Here is a 21,555-nt window from a genome sequence, read left to right as displayed (position 1 = left end):
AATTCTCCCACCTCAGTCTCCTCATTGCAAGCATGCACTGCCACACCCAGCTAATATTTGTATTTTTTATAGAGAGAGGGTTTCAACATGTAGCCCAGGCTAGTCATGAAGATACTGTGCTCTTTACTGAATTGCTTAAATGACCTTTCTGGAAGAAGAGATTAATAGGTCCCATATTCATCATGTGCTGGTGATTTTTGGGGAAGAGCTTTTTTTTTACAATGTTATTCTTTTTTTTTTTTGTCTATCCTGTTTGAAACTGTTCACCTCTCTTTTATAGCTAATAAGGCATGAAATCAGATAAACAGGTAGAGGCTTCCTAAATGCTACTTTCAAGACTGCTCACTTGAATTTTAAATATATGTGTCCAGATGTTTTGCTTTTGTTTTTGGGTATAATTATAAATTAGTTATGGTTTCATGTATATTTAAAAATTATTTTAATGACAAACTTTCTTTTTGTTCTCAGTCTGGCCACTGCAATGAAATGGTGTAGAATAAGCCAATCCTTCTGCCTTTGCTCAGTGATTAAGGCAAATGTCAATGGATTTCAACACATCTGATATATTGTTTGCAGGCTCTTCCACACGGGTAGTTCAGGCAAGAGGCCACACAGTTGTGTGTGCATCCAATACCAGTGTGCAATAAAAGGGAAGCTGCAATGAAGTGTGCCAGCCTAGTTATGGGTTCATTAATGCAGGTTCCAATTAGATGTGTGATTTATCTACTCAATTCCTATTCCTCAATTCCTTGGTCCCCTAGGCCAAGAGCTCTGGGTGAGGGAATGATGAGAGGAACCAGTCTTATTCATCTATCCAGTCCCTGACACAGGTGATCAACAAATGTTCATTGCATGAAGAAACAGATATATTGAGCATTTTCTGTAGGCTCTTGTTAATTGAAATATATGTGACCACAATAGATAATGCAAGAGCCTTGTAGGAAGACACAGGGGTGAGATGCAATATCTTGAGATCTATTGTCACTCATGGTGATTCAATTATAGAGCTAAAGGGCAGATGGTCTGGGAGAGCAGTAAGTATAGATATTAGACCAGGATGTCAACCTACTAATAGCCAGGGTTGGTAAGTCTGGAGATGAAGATAGGCAAGTATTTGAGTTTAGTTTTAAACCCTAGCTCTGTCATTTACCAGCTGAGTAATCTTGGACAAGTTATATAACCTTACTAGGTCTTACTTTTCTTATCTGTAAAATAAATAGAAGAATGAATTAATTTATGAAAAAAACTTAGGAGCTCATTAGTTTTACCTATTGTTGTTCTTGTCTGGGCAGTCACTAAGACACAGGGTCCAAAGAGATTTAAAAAAAAATTCTGCTCTCAATTCTAACAAGTGGTCCCAAAGCAGAAGCACCTCTAGGAACGGCAGGTAGGCCAGCAGTATCTGGAAGCCTTCCCAGGACTCAGGGCTCCAGGCAAGAGGAGGGTATGTTTCAGGCCTCCCAGAAGGCCTGGGACACCTGTTGGTTGTTGCTGTAGAAAACAAAACAGAAACAAGGTCTATGAACCAATATGTACCATGAGGTGAAGAGGGAAGTTTCAAGAATCTGATTAGAGAAGGCCAGTTACCGCTAAGCGGGGCGGGGGCATCAAACACCACACAGGTGTTGAATTGACATGTTTAGATCTGAGTCCTAGGACAGTGGAGCAAGGATCTGAGAGTGAAATGCAAGATCCCATCATTTTGTACCACTTGCATGTGTAGAACCTTATTCCTAAAGGTTCTGTGTTGTGGAAATATTACATACTAACTCTATTCCTTGATTAGAGATTCCCAGCATACAGTAATGTAGTAATGTAGGCTTTGAGAAGTCCTATAGTAAAACAAACAGACAAAAAAAAAAACTTAACTTTGTTTAACCCGGGATTCTCTTTGTGTAACATCTATTAACATTACAACAAAACACCTTAGGAAATACTTATTTAAAGATTCCTAACCTAAATCAGGATTCATTCATTCATTCAATATGTAAATCCTTACTGAGTGCTTACTACGTGTGGGGCACTGTTGTAGGTACTGGGGATACAGTAGGGAAAAAAAACTGAGCAAGTCTCCCACTTTGCAGAGCTCACCTTCTAATGTGGGGAGAAAAATAAATAAACATAACATGAGATGATAAATGTGCTTAAATGCTATGAAGACCAGTGATGCAGAAAAGCAGGAGTGGGGACAGAGAGTGAGCAGTGTGTGTGTGTACGTGTATGTGTCAGTGTCCAGGAGGGCTCTGTTTCAGATGGGGTTCTTGGGGAAGTCCTTTCAGCTTTGACTAGGTGATATTTGAGCAGGGACCCTAATGATGTGAGGAATATTGGCTTTGAGCTAGAACCAAACTTTCTCTCAGGGGAGGACATCTGCGGACCCAGCCAAACAGGAATTACAGAATCAGGGGAGATTGGGCTGACATGATTGATAAAGAACCCTGACTCCTGGTCATTTCTGTTAAATGTATTATTAAGTCTTTATAGAGGTCCAAAATAATCTTGATTTCTAATCCTGTTTTTCTTTTGTTCAGTCCAAATTACTGACCATACCCCATGCGCTAGGTACTATGTAGTCCTGGAGTTGGGAGTGGACACTTTATTCCTTTCCTTGGGGAATTTAGAGTCTGGTAGGCAATACAGATATGTAAGCAAGTACCTGCAACACAGAAAAATATGCCAAAAGAGAAATGCAGACGTAACACAGAGAGAGGGAGAAGTAAGACTTTCTGGGAAGTAAGCGTGGCGAAGACCCTTGGGGAAAGGCTTCACAAATACTGAAGAGGGATTTTGAAAGATGATTAGAAATAATTTATTAAGGAAAATGAAGCTGTTGAAGAAAGGGATGTTTACAGTATGTGCAAGGTTACAAACACCTGAAATAGCATGGAGGATTCTGTTTGGATTATTTTCAGAATGTGACACAGAGAAAATGGAGTTGCTGTAAATGGTGATATTCTGATAGAGAGGTAAGGAGGGGAGTTCTATGCCATGCTAAGCATCTCTTAACTTTGCATATTAGATTCATCTAGTGGACTTACAGGAAAAATACCAATGCCCTAAACTGATGATTCTCAAATTCTACTGTACTTATAAAACACGGAGGAATCTTGTTCAAACACAGACTCTGGTTTAGTAGGTTGGGGTAGGGGCTGGGATTCCGCAATTCTTAATGCCAGTGCTGTTTTAAGACTTTTTTTTGTTTTTGTTTTTGTTTTGAGAAGAAGTCTCACACTTTTGCCCAGGCTGGAGTGCAGTGGCGTGATCTCAGCTCACTACAACCTCCGCCTCCCAGGTTCAGGCGATTCTCCTTGCCTCAGCTGGGATTACAGGCACCTGCCACCATGCTCCGCCTCCCGGGTTTACGCCATTCTCCTGCCTCAGCCTCCTGAGTAGCTGGGACTACAGGCGCCCGCCACCTCGCCCGGCTAGTTTTTTGTATTTTTTAGTAGAGACGGGGTTTTACTGGGTTAGCCAGGATGGTCTCGATCTCCTGACCTCGTGATCCGCCCGTCTCGGCCTCCCAAAGTGCTAGGATTACAGGCTTGAGCCACCGTGCCCGGCCTTTTTTTTTTTTTTGTATTTTTAGTAGAGACGGCTATTTTGTGTGTGTGTATGTGTTGGCCAGGCTGGTCTCAAACTCCTGACCTCGTGATCCACCCGCCTTGGCCTCCCAAAGTGCTGGGATTATAGGTGTCAGCCACCACGCCCAGCCAAGACTATGTTTTGAGTAACAAAGCATTAGATGAATAAGAACTTCTGGGGATGAGAACAGCATCGGTATTTTCCTTTTTTTAAGTTCCACAAGTAATTCTAATGTATAGTGAGAACTGAAAACTACTGCTGTACGTTAGGAAATAATCAAAGAGATTCAGTGATTTGATCAGGTACACATACTTTTCATCATTTATTGTGGCAGTGATGTAGAGAATTGATTGGAGAAAAATTAGAGGAGGAAGACCCATCAAAACACTAAAGTTCAAGCAAGACTTGATGAAGGTCTAAACTAAGATGGTGGTAATGGCCATAAAAAGGATGCTTAAATATAAAATCAACAGGACATGGTGGGTCTGTTAATGAAGAGAAGGGGAGAGTTTGCTAGGTGGTAAACTTTCTCCTGTACTTCTGGCTTGTGTAACTAGCGGTGCTATCAACCAATATGAGAAAACAAACATGAGTATAGCATTGCAAAGAATATGACCAACAGTTTATTCAATAGAACTTAGTGGGATGAAAAATAGGGATTCTGATAAAGCTACAGCTTCTGCTCACTCTTTTCCATATTAACATTTCATATAAGAAAACACTCAACAGAGTAAGTCTAAACAGTTCAATAATGCCACCACCTCCCAAAGAGAGGCCCTCATCATTTTTGTTTAAAGACCCAATTTTCTGTATTCCTCAGTAGCTACCGAATGTCCTTGCTCACTTTGATTGTTGGTGATAAATTAAACACATTTTAATACTTATGAACTGCAAAAATAGCACTACTGAACCATTTTGCAACAACTGAGTATGTCATGCCTCATTACTTTTTTTTTGGCGGGGGAGGTGTGGGGACGGAGTCTCACTCCGTTGCCCAGGCTGGAGTGCAGTGGTGTGATCTCAGCTCACTGCAACCTCTGCCTCCCAGGTTCAAGCGATTCTCCTGCCTCACCCTCCCAAGTAGCTGGGACTACAGGCATGTTCCACCAAGCCCAGCTAATTTTTTTTGTATTTTTAGTACAGATGGGGTTTCACCATGTTAGTCAGGATTAACTCTATCTCCTGACCTTGTGATACACCCACCTCGGTCTCCCAAAGTGCTGGGATTACAGGCGTATGAATGAGGAAGAAAAAAGGAAAAGAAGGACTCAGAGGTGATAGCTCTGTGAGACTTGTTGATATATGTGTCATGGTGGTAGATAAGATAAAGGCTGAGTTTCTGAAACTTTACATTTCTGTCAATACCAAGAGGAATTGGGGAATGGGAAGATTTTTTAAAAACTTTTTTTTTTGCTTCATTTTTGATGAATTAGGGCTCCAAAGACTCCCGAGACCTTGAATCTCACATTGGGGCCCAAGAACATGGAGGGTTTGTGGGACATCTGTCTAACTTTGCCAAGACATGGTGCCTGATGCTGGTCACATCTCTCTTTTCTTTGGGCTTGATTATAGATTCACACATGCATTTCAGACATGTAATTCCTCTGGAAGTCTCATAAATGTATTGCCAGGTGTGAAAGCCCTGGGCTATAAAACATAAATTAAAAGCAAACATCAAAATTATAGGAATGTGACTCAAACGTTTTTCTGAATTCACAGTGGGTGCCATCAGTTGCTGCAACAAAACAGCATTTTCTTCATAGTTTATAGGTGCTTTGAAGTGACACTGTTCAATATTTTCAGAGACAGCATCTCACCTTGTTCATTGGCATGTGTCTCTCTATTGGGCTCTTCAAAACTTCTTGTTTACTTTGTTTTTTTAGCAGTAGCTACTCTTGCCAAGGTAAAGCAGGAAATTCCCAGGTTACTGGCATAAGTAACTCAGAAGCAGAATTTCGGGTTCATCTGTAATTTGGTAAAATTTGTTCCCTGTTTGGAAGGGGTGTGCACCATAATATCTTCTGTCCTAGGATAAAATGACAGCAAATTCTTTAAATAGATATCTAAGCCTCCACTGGCTTCTTCCTCTTCTATGTCCCCAAAACATTTCAGGTTTGGGATGTTGCAGAGATCACATGCCATTTAGCTTCAGAGTTGATAACAAAAACTGGGTATCCCAATCTATACCATTTTCAGTGTATAAAGTCTGCAGGCTTGGATGTAGAGAGGAATTAAATGAAAATGGGATGCCACAATACACCTACTTGTGGGACACAATTTCTTTTAGTTCGGTCCCTGGAGAGCAGCATAGTTTCACTGCTTTCTCTCCCAGTGGTGGGAGTACTAATAGTACTGCAGGTGGCACTCGAGATGAGAAGACCAAGCCCTGTAGCCAGGATGTGTGTTCTTCAAGGCAAAGGATTCTGCTCGTCCCTTATTCTCCTCCCTGGAGGACCAGAAAGCAATACCATTTTACAAGACTAGGAAAGTATCACAGTTCCTCAAAGCAGGAGATTGTCTCCAAGTGGGTGCCCTTGGAGAAAGGTACAATTTGCGCCCTGAAATTTGGGAAAACAGGGATGATTTATGAGCTATGACTCTAAAGGTCAACCAGGGTTCAGCTGAGTGTGATATGAACTCTCTCCTGGGTCCCATAAAGCCACATGGGGTGTGACTGAAGCCTGGTGAGATGCTGAGAAAACAGCTTTTGGAGGCTTTATTTTTGGTGTGTTTGACCTTTTTGTAATTCTCCACAGTCACAGTCTAGTTCTCAGATACCTTTTGTGTTTCCAGAGGATTCCACCTCAATCCCCAGATCTGCCTCTCTAGCCTGCCTCACTGGTTTTTGTATCTCAAATTTATGGGCTTAGTGACCTGGCACTTCTTTTCACTCACCACTTGACTTGGTGCCTTGCTAGTGAGTGGTTTCTTAGTCATGAGTGGGCTGTTTTAGCATAACAGAGAGCTCCTTTTTGAAAGGGAACAATTTTATGTCTGAAAACACAAATTTAGGCTAGATGTGGTGGTTCACATCTCTAATTCCAACACTTTGGGAAGTCAGGGCAGGAGAATCACTTGAGGCCAAGAGTTTGAGACTAGCCTGGGCAACACAGCAAGACCTCATTTCTACAAAAACAAATTTAAAAAATTAGCTGGGTGTGGTGGTGCGTGCTTGTAGTCCTAGCTACTCAGGAGGCTAAGGTGGGAGGCTCCCATTGAGCCCAGGACTTTGAGGCTACAGTGAGTCATGATTGTGCCACTGCACTCCTGCCTGGATAACAGAGAGAGACCCTGTCTCTTAAAAAAGAAAAGAAAACACAAGTTTATAGAACTATAGACTATCTTTATCAGTCATAGAATGTTTTCTTTGATATTTTTTATCTTTCTCAAACATTCTTAAATCTTTCTACAATATTTTTGTCACAAACTATTTCATTCAACAAGGACATAGGAAAATCAAGACAGATAAGGAGACTAGATGTAGTTGAGTGCTCATGGGGCCAGCATTGGACCGGGCCAGGTCAGGGATTCAGATGAGGGAACCACATGCGTGGCAGGAGTGTGGCAGTGAGTAAAACCCAATGGAGAAGAAGGCTTGAGATAAACCTAGAAGAATGAGGGCAACTGAGGGCATTCTAGATAAGTGAAGCAACAGCGAACACATGCAGAGTGCATTCTGGAGATTTAGTAAGGCTTGTGTCTGGACTGGATCTGATAATTCACAGTGTGTAGTAGATGATAATAAGAGAGTACAAAAACTCCTAATTAGTAAATATGAGGAATTCAAATTTGGGATTTTAAGAAATTACAGACCATTGAATTTTATTTTTCTCATAGAATTTTAAAATCCTATCACCTGTTTTATTTGTAGAAGTAAAAAGAGAAAGAAAAAATTCCTTTAAATTTAAGTCAATGAAATTGGAAGCACCAATTTCAACAAAGCAAGAAACTGTGGCTCTGTTAAAAAAAAAAAAAAAAAAAAAAAGGAAGGAAGCAACAGTTTTAAACTCTTAAGCTTCCTCCAATTCAAAAAGAAATGCTGAGGCTTTCTGGTTTGAAAATTCAAGAGCTTACTTTTTCCCTAAGGCAATATTATCCACTTTCATGGGGATAAAATAACTGCCAAACACTGAGTAGCTCCAAAAGGGATTTAAATACAGAGAATGGACTCAGAGTTTTCCTTCCAAATGCGAATATTTACATCCAAATATGTCAACAAATCATAGTTATTTTCCTCTTCCTGGGGAGCCCCAGGAACCCAAAGAGATGATAATTAAGGAATGAACCTGGCTCAGGTTACCCTCAGAAATAGGAAGCCGTAACTCTCCTCTCAGGGAGACCACATACTGAAGATGTTACTGGTCAAAGAGACTAACATAGTAAACTCTCACTGCATAGTAAACTCTCATGGTGTCTAATTGCTGGGGATAGAGGAATCCTGAATCACCTGTGTTGCTCAATACATATATGGGTTACATTGTCCGCAAACAGGAAGATTATCATGCCCATGACAACTGGAAAATGTGAAATCGTGCAAAAGGCAGATATCTAGTGTAGTCAAGTGCTGAATGTTAACTTGCAGATCTTCTATATACTTGATCTTTAAACTATGGGACTTATAAATTCGAAGTTATAGTTCCACGTTGGTTGCCAGTGATGTTTCAGTACCAGGAATAGTGTTTGAAGTTGGACATGATTATGGTGTCAAGCAAGATTGGCTTATTTTGCTTGGACCTTGGACCATGTCTTGGTTCCAAAAGTAGCCCTGGAAGCCATTGGCCAGTTCTACCTGCCCCCTCCACTGATTAAATCGGTGTTTATGTTAAATTGGATAATGGATCAGAGAGGAGAAGGGTTTATGGCTGTATAGGGGGATAAATTGTGAGGACCTGAAATTAGAAAAAATGAGCTACTTATTTTTTTTAATCTCTTTTCCCCATGTTTTTCAGGTTGGATCATTTCTGTTGATCTGTCTTCAAATTCAGATGACTACTTCCTCCTAAATCTCCATTCTGCTATTAATCCTATCTAGTACAATTTTCAATTTCAAATTTCGTATTTTTTTTCTTCTAAATTTCTATTTGTTTCTTTTAAGCAATTTCTATTTCTCTGCTAAATTTTCCTGTCATTTCAGTCATTCTGGCATATATTCCTTTAATTCACTGAACATTGTTAGAATAGCTGCTTTAAAATCCTTGCCAACATCTGGTTCATCTTAGCATCACATTCTAATGATTATCTTTACTCTTGAGGATGGATTACATTTTCTCGGATTTTTTTTGTATATTACATAATTTTGGATTAAATATGAATGTTACAATGTGGAGTCTCTTGAATCTGTTGTGTTCGCCCAAAGAGTGTTGACATTTTGTTCTAGGAAACCACAAAATTGGTTGGACTCACGTGGAAAACTCAGTCTCCTGTGTGTCGGTTAAAATCTGTTGAGCTCTTTTATCTTTAGTCCAGTTATGCATGTGTGTAGTTCAGGATCATCCAGAGATTTGAACAGTTTATATACAGATTGTGGAGTTTTTCCCTCATTAGTTCATTCTTTTCTGGGGTTTTCCTCTTCTTTTCCACATATGCGGTTGCCCGAAATTCTGCCCCCAAGTCTTTGAGTCCAGAAATACTACCGGGTTTTCTATTTGAGTTTTGGCAGCACATGGTGAGGCCTGCCTCCAGGCCAAAAGCCATGAAAAGGGAACCTCATCAAAGGCCCAGTGTCTTCCTCTTGTTCTAAGTGTAGGCTTCTTTTCAAAACCTGCATTCTGTTTTTCACCTTTCAGTGTTTTCAGTTAGTTTTTTAAAAATGTGTTTAATGTTTATGGTTAATGTTTGCGAGATAGCTGGTCCAGTGGGAGCTCATTAAGCCATTCCAGCAGAACTCTGCTAGGAGACTATCGAAGCAGTCCACATTTGAGTGGCGAATACTTGGATTAGTGTAGTAGCATGAACCATGGATATAAGTAAATAAATACAGAGATAAAATGTAGGGAAAATTTCATGACACTTAGGAGTGAAAAATGAAGGTGAAAGAGACATCACGATGTTAAACCTGAGTTGCTAAGAGAAACGGGTACAGTAAAAGAAACAAGGAAATTGGAATTCTGTGTTAGTCCACACATACCGTAGACTTGGTGACCTAAACACAGACGTTTATTTTTTGGTGGTTCTAGAGGCTGTAAGCCTGAGATCAAGGCATTGACCTCTTCCGTTTCTGTTGAGGACCCTCTTTTTCACTTGCAGATGGCTACATTTTCTCTCTGACCTCACATGGCATACAGATATTTTAAGAATACTAATCCCGTCATCTCAGGGCCCACCCTTATGATTTCATTTAACTAAATTACTTCCATAAAGGTCTATCTCCAAGTACAGTCACATTGGAGGTTAGGGCTTTAACATACAGAATTTGAAAGGAACATAGTTCAGTTCCTAGAACATGAGAGCCTAGTTTTTGGGGGGTTTTTTGTTTGTTTTTTAAAGATTATTAATTATTTTTGGATTTGTTGAGTATAAGATAAACAATGTACAAGTTGTTGTTGGAGATCTAAGATGGAGCATGGAGAACAGATTATTGATGATAGATTTACAGTGCATCAACATACAGCTCAGAGCTGAGGTCATGGGGCTGGGTGAGTTCTCTGAGGAAAAAAGCAGACAGCAATACAGAGGATTAAGGGGGCAGGAACCCAGCTATGTGCAAATTCTCACAGAAAGTAAAGGAGGTATAAATCAGCAAATAAACAAGTTGTCAGAGAGAATGGAAGAGAGGCAGGAAAATGAAACAGTGTCAAGGAAGATAAGGAAGAAAAGGGGTGTGAGGAAATGGTCAATAGCACTAAATGCAGTTACAAAGGTCTTATAAAAGGCTGTGGTCAAAAGGCCCTGCATTTGCCAATTAGGAAATCGTTATTGACTTTTGAGGAAGCAGTCCAGGTGAGGTGATTGGGAAGAGAGTCCGGTAAGAGAGGTTAAGGAAAAGCAGAATGAAAGCGATTTGAAAGACATGCCTAGAGCATAAATGGGGAGCCAAATCTACAGGGTAATGAATGCAATCACGGACCAGTGAAGTGTCCGTGTCTTTGCCCAGACCAAATCACATTCAGCCCTGCTTAGATAGTTACTTCTTTCAGATGTCTGGTTTATTCTTTCAACAAAAAAATCACTGTATTATCAACTCTGCTAAGCAATGTTATATACACTGGAGATTAAACAAATAGTCCCCGCCCTCATGTAACATCTGTGTTTCTTCTGCTGTCTACCAACTGCTGTTTTGTGCATTCAGATTTTTCTTTAGAGAGCTGGTGCTCACCTGAGCCCGTTCTTAACAGAGCCATCTTTCCTACCCGGTGTGAGCCTCATCAGAGTATACCATATGCTCTTTGGAAGTAGGGTAAGAATTGGATATTTTTTCACTCTTACTAAAGTTAGAAAATGTTGGAGAGTCAATTAGCTTTTTCATGAAAACACCATCTAATCATTTTTTAAATTAGTACCTAATACAATAATGATATGGCCAATTATCAAATGTGTTGTCTTAACTTTATTGTAAGTTTTATTTTATTCAAATATAAGCTCTACACATAAGCTGAGAGTTTAGTAAGCAGTGAATTCTGAATCAGTTAGCCAGGGGCCAATTATAGGCATTAACATGTTTTAAAATCTTCCTGGCTGATTTTACCGTGCACCCAGGATTGAGATACTTCGGGCTAGATATCTGTTGTTTTGTGGTGCTGATTTTGTCAAAGAGCCTCGTTCTGAGATGGGAACGGTAATATAACCGGCCTTTGGATTGAACTGCTGTCTGCTCTCTGCCCTTACTTTTGGCTGACTTATTTTGGTGTTCTGCCCAACTCCAGCTTAATAAAAATATTATGAATAATCTTAACCCCACAGTAAAGCTTTTTTTAATCCAGTGCAAATATAATTTTACAGATGAGAAATGATTTTGCCTGCAGTTATCTACTTGCAAATTAGAATGTATTTTTAATTTCTGATGAATCACTTTTCGTGTGTAATACTCATTTTGACTGGCATTAGGTGGCATGGGTTGGTTTTTGCTCAATTCCAGAGTATCTTCTTACATTGTTTTAATGTAAAGAAAATGAAAATTTGATGCTTGTGATCTTTCCTAATACATTACTCTATTTAGAGCAAGATGGAGTGTCTGTCTTCTTGGATCCTTTATGCGTCTAGCTACATTCTGGATGTTTGAGAGAAATAATACCATGCAGTATAGTCTCTGCCCCGACACTGAAAAAAAAGGGGGGAAAGTATGTAGAATAAAAAGACAAACAGCGTAATGAGCTTTATTTTATAACACTGGAACATTGAACTTATCTGTTGAGGTGGTACTAAGTAACGTAACAACTTCAAAACCTGGACCTGGCAGGCAGCTAATTTAGCTACTTGAAAATTACTGGGAAAAAGGAGATAGATGTTAAGATTACTGAAACCAGCTTAACACCTGCCAAGTTACATCACTTCTAAAAAATGCTAGGAAGGACTAGGCACGGTGGCTCACACCTGTAATCCCAGGGCTTTGGGAGGCTGAGGTGGGCGGATCACGAGGTCAGGAGACTGAGACCATCCTGGCCAACATGGTGAAACCCCGTCTCTACTAAAAATACAAAAAATTAGCCGGGCTTGGTGGCGGGCGCCTGTAGTCCCAGCTACTCAGGAGGCTGAGGCAGGAGAATCGCTTGAACCCGGGGGGCGGAGCTTGCAGTGAGCTGAGACCGCACCACTGCACTCCAGCCTGGGCGACAGAGCGAGACTCAGTCTCAAAAAAAAAAAAAAAAAAAAAAAAAAAAAAAAAAAAAAAAAATCCCAGGAACACACAAAAGACATCCAACAAAACTGGCCATTACTTTATATTCCTTGGTCTCAGTAGATACAGGAGGGGTAATTTGGCCATGGGAGAAAGAAACAAAGTAATAGAATATGGAAGAAAATGAGGATTGTGAAAGAGTAATTGGCGTTTAGTAGACCCCCAATAAATGCTGGTTGAATGAATGAACAAAATGAAAGAGAAACATACTGGAAAACAGATTGGGCTACAGCAGAGACTTAAATCTGGAAATTTCCTGTTGTGGTATTAAGTATTAAGTTATTGGTGTGCTTATCTTAGCCAGGACATAATTTCACCACGGATATAGTGGGGACCGCCAAAGGGGGAAAAAAGGAAAGGGAGCTTGTCATAAAAAGGGATGTCAGAGTGCTTTCTCCTGTGTGCTTGATTCTCCATATCGCATTATAGCTCGTGCATTCTTATAGAGGATGACCTAAAATGCTAAAAGAACCCTAGCCTTTCAAAATTCATCTGAATTTTGGGATCCTTGGATATCTGAAAATTAACCTACTTAGGCCAACTTAGGAAATCTTCCTGTTGTCTTCTACTTGGCTTGCCTCTGTTTCTTTACTTCCACCGCAATCAATCCTATTTATAAATGGGTTAAGAGCTACATAGTGCCTTTGATTCAATGTTAGTTGGATACTTTATTAATATTATAGAGTCTTCATTTTGCACACTCAGTGGTCAGTCACTAACTTTAACGCTTGAATGTTGTTCTGATAATTTTATAAACAGCCTTATTGATGTTTCATTTACATAGCATAAAGTTCACCCATTTAAAGTGAACAAGAGGCTGGCTGTGTTGGCTCATGCCTATAATCCCGCCACTTTGGGAAGCTACGGCAAGAGGATTGCTTGAGCCTAGAGTTCGAGATGAAACTGGGCAACATAATGAGACCCCACCTCCACAAAAATAAAAAAAATTAGCTGGGCATGGTGGCACGTGACTGTAGTCCCAGCTATTCGGGAGGCTGAAGTGGGAAGATTGCTCGAGACCAAGAGGTCAAGGCTGCAGTGAGCTGTGATTGCACCCCTGCACACCAGCCTGGATGGCAGAGCAAGACTCTGTCTAAAAAAAAAAAAAATTGGCTGGACGCAGTGGCTTACGCGTGTAATCCCAGCACTTTGGGAGGCCAAGGTGGGCAGATCACGAGGTCAGGAGATTGAGACCATCCTGGCCAACATGGTGAAACCCCATCTCTACTAAAATACAAAAAATTAGCCAGTGTGGTGACACACACCTCTAGTCCCAGCTACTCGGGAGGCTGAGGCAGGGAAATGGCTTGAACCCAGGAGGCGGAGGTTGCAGTGAGCCGAGATTGTGCCACAGCACTCCAGCCTGGCAACAGAGTAAGACTGTCTCAAAAAAAATTATAGTTAAAAAATAAAGTGAATAGCTCAGTTAATTTTAGCAGCTTTATATGCTTGTACAACAAATAATCACTACCCACCTTCAGCCCCAGGCAACTCCTGATCTGCCTTCTGTAGTTCTAGTTTTTTCTTTCTTTCTTTCTTTTCTTTTTTGTTTTTTGAGACCGAGTCTCGCTCTGTCGCCCTAGCTGGAGTGCAGTGGCACGATCTCGGCTCACTGCAACCTCCGCCTCCTGGGTTCAAGCGATTCTCCTGTCTCAGCCTCCCGAGTAGCTGGGACTACAGGCGCACCACCACACCCGGCTGATTTTTTTTATTTTTAGTAGAGAGGGGGTTTCACCGTGTTAACCAGGATGGTCTTGATCTACTGACGTCGTGATCTGCCCGCCTCGGCCTCCCAAAATGCTGGGATTATAGGCATGTGCCACCACGCCCGGCTGTAGTTATAGTTTTCTGTAGCCCTTCATAGAAATTCCATCTGGATGGAACTGGAATATCTGTTATTTATATTTAATTTAGAAACTAAGTTCACCTTATCAAAATAGGCAAAGACCAACTAAAGTAGGTGGATCTTGTATTTCATTATAAACAGCAGCAGAATAGATTAATTAAAAGAATTTTCTTAACAGGTGCTAAGACTTTATGGTAGGCCTCATTTGCTTTGCTGAATTGCAACATATTTTCTTTTTGTTAAGTATATTGTCTAGTTTTGAGGTATGCATTACATTTTCTCTGTAAGAATTAAAAATGAATTAGTATGCATTTCAGCTTCAGGCTTTATTCTAAAGTCTATATTATTATGACTTTTTCTAAAGAATAAGTATGTGTTGTGTGAATGGACAAAGACAATGAGCCTTCAAACATTTGTGGATGGATGAATGGATGGAAGATAGCTTGATGACTTCCATATATTTGGGTCTCGGGAAAGTTGTTTATTTCGTAAGTTCTCAGGATGTAGCAAATTAATAAATTGCATATATTTGGAATAGAATTTCATTCTTTGTGTGTTTTTATTTCACAGAAGAAATGTGAAACATATTGTAGCTAGAAGCAAAGCATTACAATGGACGAAGTCCTATGTTTTACCAGAGTTTCCCTATGATGTCAAATGCATGTTAGCAGAGCAGAAGTGCCCGGATCACAGCATGAGGATAAGGATCATTGAGTTTCTCCAGGCCGACATGACTAAGTATCTGGAAGGCTCACTGTGAGTGACTACAGGACAGGCTTGCTGCTTTGGGAAAGGGTCTGTTTCGGGATAGAGTAGAATTCACGTGGAATTAACTCTCTTCAGATTGTGGATGACATATTGGTAATAGGTCCCAAATTGTCCAATATTTGAATCTCTTTTTGTTATGTAGAAAAATGTGAAGAAAAATGAGTGTAATTTAGACTCATCTTAAAGGAAGGAATGTGGGCTGCTTGAAGTGAAACATATCCTCTTTGTTTTGGTGAACAGGTACCCCAGCACCCAGCAGTACAATGACGTAGTTAATGCCCTGCTGCAGGCCCACCCTTTCCTGGATGAGGACGGCTGTGGCTTTGTAAGTGACCACCTGGCACCATTCTGTTAATTTCAGACTATCTTAAAATAATAGCCTTGTGTTGCCCAGTAATTTTATGCTTCATCCATCTTTTCTTGATGTCTCTCTCTCTCTCTCCCCCATTCTATGTATCTACGTCTATCTGTTTCTATTTTTCTGACTCTTTTTTTGTCTCTTTGGTCTCTCTCCAACTTTGTTTCTGTCTTTCACTTTTTGTTAGTCCATGCTTCTTTCTTGACTTCACGCGTGCTCTCTCTCTCTCTGTCTGTCTCCTTGTCTTCCCTTTTTCATAACTTCTTGGTCTCTCTCTGTCCTGTGTTTCTTTGTCTTCTTTGTCTCTCTCCATCATCATATTGCTGCCCTCTCAAAACTTGAAGCTCAGTGTAACAGAGCTGATCAACAGTTGCCTAGGGCTGAGGGTGGCCAAAATGGACAGTGATTATGGTTGCACAAGCATAGAAAGTTGCTAAAATTAACTGAGCTGTTCACTTTAGAGTCTTAAGGGTTTTAAGGGTTAGGAAGGGTCTTTAGGAGACGTGACACATAGAAAGAGAAAGACGTGGCTGCACCTGCTTCAGAGCTGTCATCAGGTGTTTCTTGCCTTCTCAGACCCAGTGGAGCTGTTGTCTGGCTTTGAGGTCCAGGCCTCCAACCTTACCTGGCCCTGTCACATCTCTGCTGTCCTGATAAAAACAGACCCCCAGGATACTTTGGGGCAGCAGTTCCTTGTTTTGTTTTTTTGTTTTGTTTTGTTTTTTGAGACAGAGTCTCACTCTCTCACCCAGGCTGGAGTACAGTGGCGCGATCTCAGCTCACTGCAACCTCTGCCTCCCGGATTCAAGCAATTCTCTGGGGCAGGAGTTCTAACCTCTGGTTGCACATTAGGATTCCTAGAGATTCAGGTTGAATTAATTTGAGGATGGGACACTGTCATTAACATTTTTTAAATTTCCCAAAATTATTCTAATGTACAACCAGGGCTGAGAACTACTACCGCTGACATTTCAACACAAACTTTGCTATTTGAACCTGCCTATCTCCTGGATTTCAAAGACCAGTGTCTTCATTGCACAACAATGTGAATATAATTAACACTATTGAACTGTACCTAAGAATAGTTAATAAAAAATTGATTTTTGACGCTGTAACTATATGAGTTAAGGAACAATTACAAAGAGCTATAGCTATGTATAGGTAGCTATGTAAAGGTAGACTGTTATTTCCTGTATCTATATGTCATGTGCATACACGTTGGTAGTCATGTCTAAAGAAGACAGATGTCTTTTTGTACTGTACTGTCTCAGATGTTTGTGAAAAGATATTTTTTTGCTGTGCTTTCTTAAGGACATGGAATTTCAGCAATTAATTCCAAGAACAACAAAGGATAAATGCCAATATCTATGCATATAAGGACATTTTAAGGCTGTTTCCTCCCTCCCTCCCCTCCTCCCATCCTCCATCCTTCCTTCCTTCCTTTCTTCCTTCCTCCTTCCTTCTTTCCTTCCTTCCTCCCTTCCTTCCCTCCCTCCCTCTTTCTTCCTTCCTTCCTTATTTGTATTTACCCCTCCCTCCCTCCCTTCCTTCTTTCTTTCTTTCCTTCCTTCCTTCTTTTTTTGTATTTTAAAGAAAAGTTTCATTATATATGGAGAGAATCACAGCATTTTCTCAATGGGAGAGGCCATTAAAGCTTTTTTTCACCACTCAGACTGAGGAAAGATGTTGTATATCATGTCTGGAAAAATAGCAATTATTGAAGCCAAGATTAGAATTCAGGTATTCTTGCTTCTAGGATGACATCCTTTCCAAAATATGCCACTGCATATAAAGCACACTACAGAAGAAATTGAATTTCCTCTAAAAAACAAAACAAAATGAAACAAAAACAACAAGGCAACGACAACAACAATACTAAACAAACCTGGCGCCCCAACATTGACAATCATGTCAATATGGCTGACAAAACTGAGTCTCAGAATTTCTTCCACACTCGAGATACATCGACCAACTTAATATCTAATCAGTGTTACTGTGTATAGAACTTGTGTTTTGTTTTTTTTTTTTCTTTTTTTTTTTGAGATGGCGTTTCGCTCTGTCGCCCAGGCTGGAATGCAGTGGCGCTATCTCGGCTCACTGCAAGCTCTGCCTCCTGGGTTCATGACATTCTCCTGCCTCAACCTCCCGAGTAGCTGGGACTACAGGTACCTGCCACCACGCCAGGGTAATTTTTCGTATTTTTTAGTAGAGACAGAGTTTCACCGTGTTAGCCAGGATAGAACTTGTGTGTGTGTGTGTGTTTTTAATTTACATTTTTGTTTGAATAAATTACATATTTATATAGTTCAAAATTCAAAAACTACAAAAGGGTATAAATAGAATTGTTTCCCACCTGCCCTTGCTTCTCCAGCCACCTAATTTTCCTCCCCAGAAGTAACCAATGTTATTAGAGTCCTTCTAGAGAATCTTTGCATATACATAAGCAAATCCATATTGATCTAATACCGTTTGACTTTTAGTTTCATGGTTATCAAAGTGAGACACATACAAAGTAACAAATACTGCTTTCTTTGCTCTTGTGCGCATTTTATCCACATCTGTTCCCAGTGACATTCACTAAAGACCAGTTAACTGATAAAGAGACGTGTGCAAAATTGCTTAACAGATTAGGGCTCAGATTTGCATCTGGTACCTGGATGGATGTTTACCCAAATTCTCCCTGCAAATGTGTATGAGGTTGTGTTTCTAATGTTACAGTGGAAAATGTACAAAATTTCAGAGAACATTAATGGGAGGCAGGAGTGGAGAAAGAAAAAGAATGCACAAACTTGGTTATTTTTAGGGCTAAGTTTATTTTTAACTCTTTATTTTGAAAAATTTTGGGCCGGGTGTGGTGGCTCACACCTATAATCCCAGCACTTTGGGAGGCCAAGTCGGGCAGATCACCTGAGGTCAGGAGTTCGAGACCAGCCTGGCCAACATGGTGAAACCCCGTCTCTACTAAAAACACAAAAATTAGCTGGGCATGGTGGCAGGTGCCTGTATTCCCAGCTACACAGGACACTGATGCAAGAGAATCACTTCAACCCAGGAGGCGGAGATTACAGTGAGCCGAGTTCGCGCCATTGCACTCTAGCCTGGGGCACAAGAGGGAGATTTCATCTCAAAAAAAAAAAAAAAAAAAAAGAATAAGGACAATCTCTTATATAACCACAATACCATTTTTATACCCAAGAAAATTAGCAATAATTGCATAATATATACAATCCATATTCACATTTCTCCAATTTTTCAAAAATGTTTTAAAAATAATTTTTTGCCATAATATCTAATTGAGTATTATGCATTGCATTGGTTGTTATGTCTCTTTAATTTCTTTTTGCCTAGACAGTCTCTCCAAACTCTTTTTTATTTTTCCGCATATTTGCTTTTTGGACAAGTCTAGTCCAGTTGCTATGTAAGGTGGTCCACATTCTGCGTTTGAATGTGCAAAGGTCTGCTGGTGATGCTGTGGACTGCTTCATATGTCACAACAGGAGGTCTGCAATTTCAGGGTCATTTTTTATTTCAGAGTGGTTGACAGAGAGCTATCTTCATGTAGAACTTTCTACACCCTCTCTAGCTGGAAACATGGAGGAGAGGGATGATTGTTCTGTAACACAAATATTTCCTACTGAGTCTGCCTACCTGAGGCATCTGTGTAAGTAACTCACGGTGTCAGGCGTATAGCAGATTCTCAGTAAATACTCATTGATTGAATACTCATGTGGAAGACTGTATTTGATTTATCCTTTTTCTGTTCCTATCAGACAGTTAATAAAGAGAGACAGGAGAGCCTAGAAAGAAGAAATTGGCAATTTAAAAATGTCCTAGTCGTTGATTGCTGTAATACCTCCCACCAGGTTCAGCATGTTTAGAAACCCTTCAGAGCTGTAGGAAACACATGGAAAAAAAAATGTACTGTACTTGCACTAGTTCATATTTCATGGCTAAGAAAAATACAAGCCATTCTTTTTGTCTGTTCTGTTGTAAAACAGCAATGGTAAAGTCCAAACTCACAAGCACGCCTGTGGGAGGTGATAAGGCATCTCTGACTCATGCATACCCGGGAGCTTAATCAGTGCTGCAGCTGTACTCCAGCCCTCAACCACTGCCTTTCTTACTAGGGCTGTTGAAGGACTTTACAAACAGCACTTGAGTTTACAGATATCTTCAATGAGTAGCTACTCACTTGAGTCTCCCAAAAAGCCAGTGCACTTAATAGGACATATCTTATTTTTCTGTTTTATAGTTGAAGAAACTGAAATTAAGAGGGGTTACTTGGCTAATATGTATTCAGGCTAGCTACTTGGACCTGCAGTCTTCCCAACTTAGGCTATGGTGCGTTCAGGGATTACTCTTATTGGGACTTACAAACCATATAACCAGGAATAGCAAAATCTAAGTGCCAAACATTTGGCTAATGTTATTTTGGTGTCATCCCATTTGACCTGTGAAGAAATAGAGCTTAGAAAACATGCCCAAAGCCACTCAGTGACATACCACTCTCTCTCATGGCCAGGGCTCAGAGGGAAACACAGGCCTATATGCCTGCAAGGGTTTTTTTTTTTTTTTCCTTGCCTGCACTCACTGTGGGGATCTATTCAAGCACATGACATTGCAGGGGAGATGAGCAGCAGAAGCAGTCCTAAGTCACTGACTTCAAGAAGGGTTGAGCCAGCCGGGTGTGGCAGCTCATGCTTGTAATCCCAGCACTTTGGGAGGCCAAGATGGGTGGGTCACCTGAGGTCGGGAGTTCGAGACCAGCCTGACCAACATGGAGAAACCTCGTCTCTACTAAAAATACAAAAAATTAGCTGAGCGTGGTGGCGCATATCTGTAATCCCAGCTACTCAGGAGGCTGAGGCAAGAGAATCGCTAGAGCCCAGGAAGTGGAGGTTACAGTGAGCCAAGATTGTGCCATTGCACTCCAGCCTGAGCAACAAGAGTGAAACTCTGTCTCAAAAATAAATAAATAAATAAAAGAAGAAGCAGCGTTGGGCCACCACTCATGCAGTGAGTTAGTTACCAGCTAAGCACTGCCAAGACTCAGAGTCTTGCTTCTGGTCTGTCCTGTTGACATCTGCATCTCCTGCTTCATAGAGTATTGACACAAGGTATCAAACATTTATAGTTTCCAGCATGCATGAAGCACTATGCTGGACTTGGTGGGCAAAGCAGGCATGAGCCTTTCTTTGTGTGCTTATAGCCTAGAGGGAGGGAGGGAGGGAGGGAGGGAGGGAGAGAGGGAGGGAAGGAAGGAAGGAAGGAAGGAAGGAAGGAAGGAAGGAAGGAAGGAAGGCAGGCAAAGGAAAAGAAAAGAAAAGAAAAAAAAAGAAGTAGAAATAAAAACAGACAAAGTATCACATAGATGAGGGTAGATTACCACTGTGGTAAGTGCCAGTGAAGAAAGGGGAGCTCCAACGCCAAGAGGCCAGAGGAGGCTTCCATGAAGCACAGGCTGAGCTAAGACCCGAAGGCAAAGCAAGGGTCAACTACATACCAGCTAGGTGTGGGAAGAGAAGGATAAAGCTTTCCAGGCCCAAACTGAAGGCCCAGCGGTGGAAGAGATGTTGGCATATTGAGGAAGAAGTCCAGGGGTGCTTCCTAGGTGTTGTCCATGTCTCTGGTCTCACAAAAACTCCACATGCCAGATAGATCCTTCCAGAGCTCAAATCTGACCATTCACTCTCCCAACTCAACGTGGCCTAAGAATACTTCCTAACCTGGCTGTTTGATGAATTCTCTATAGAGCTTTAAAAAATACAGACATCTGGGCTCCATTCCAATCTCCTGAACCAGCATTTGTGTAGTCTCGAGCAGTAGCAAGCACCAGCATTGCATGGGAACTTGCAAGAAAAGGACACTCTCAGCCTACCCCTGACCTCAAAATCAGAGACGCTGAGAGTGGGGCTCAGCAAACTGTGCTCTAACAGGTCCTCCAGCAGTTGATTCAGGCTAAATTTTGAGAACCATTGCTTTAGAGGAAAGACCAAGGGCAAAAGTTCCTATGAGGTTCTAATATAGCCTGTCTACAGAGACAGATTTAAGATCTGGTTCAGGATTACATTGAGGCTCCTTAATGGGGTGACCATGGCCCTTGATGATTGGGCTGGCTCCTCTCTCCCACCTTACTTTTTACCCCATCCTCTATCATTCCCTCATCTT

General features: G+C 40.8%; 1 protein-coding gene across 4 annotated transcripts in view; it reads left to right on the top strand.

Annotated features, from left to right (window-relative positions):
* SAMD3 (sterile alpha motif domain containing 3) overlaps positions 1-21,555 on the top strand; it is a 66,954-nt gene that overhangs the window by 12,646 nt on the left and 32,753 nt on the right. For 3 of the 4 annotated variants that reach the window (XM_073022466.1, XM_008007078.3, XM_008007077.3), the window contains 2 exons: positions 14,832-15,017; positions 15,270-15,354. In XM_073022466.1, coding sequence (XP_072878567.1) covers positions 14,832-15,017; positions 15,270-15,354 — 271 coding nt within the window. The remainder of the gene's footprint in view (positions 1-14,831; positions 15,018-15,269; positions 15,355-21,555) is intronic. The other variant, XM_038000921.2, reaches the window with a different exon arrangement.

The sequence above is a fragment of the Chlorocebus sabaeus genome, chromosome 13, assembly GCF_047675955.1.
Source record: "Chlorocebus sabaeus isolate Y175 chromosome 13, mChlSab1.0.hap1, whole genome shotgun sequence".
Taxonomy (NCBI): Eukaryota; Metazoa; Chordata; class Mammalia; order Primates; family Cercopithecidae; genus Chlorocebus; species Chlorocebus sabaeus.
Note: the sequence above shows the minus strand (reverse complement) of the source record. Positions and strands in the feature narration are given on the sequence as shown.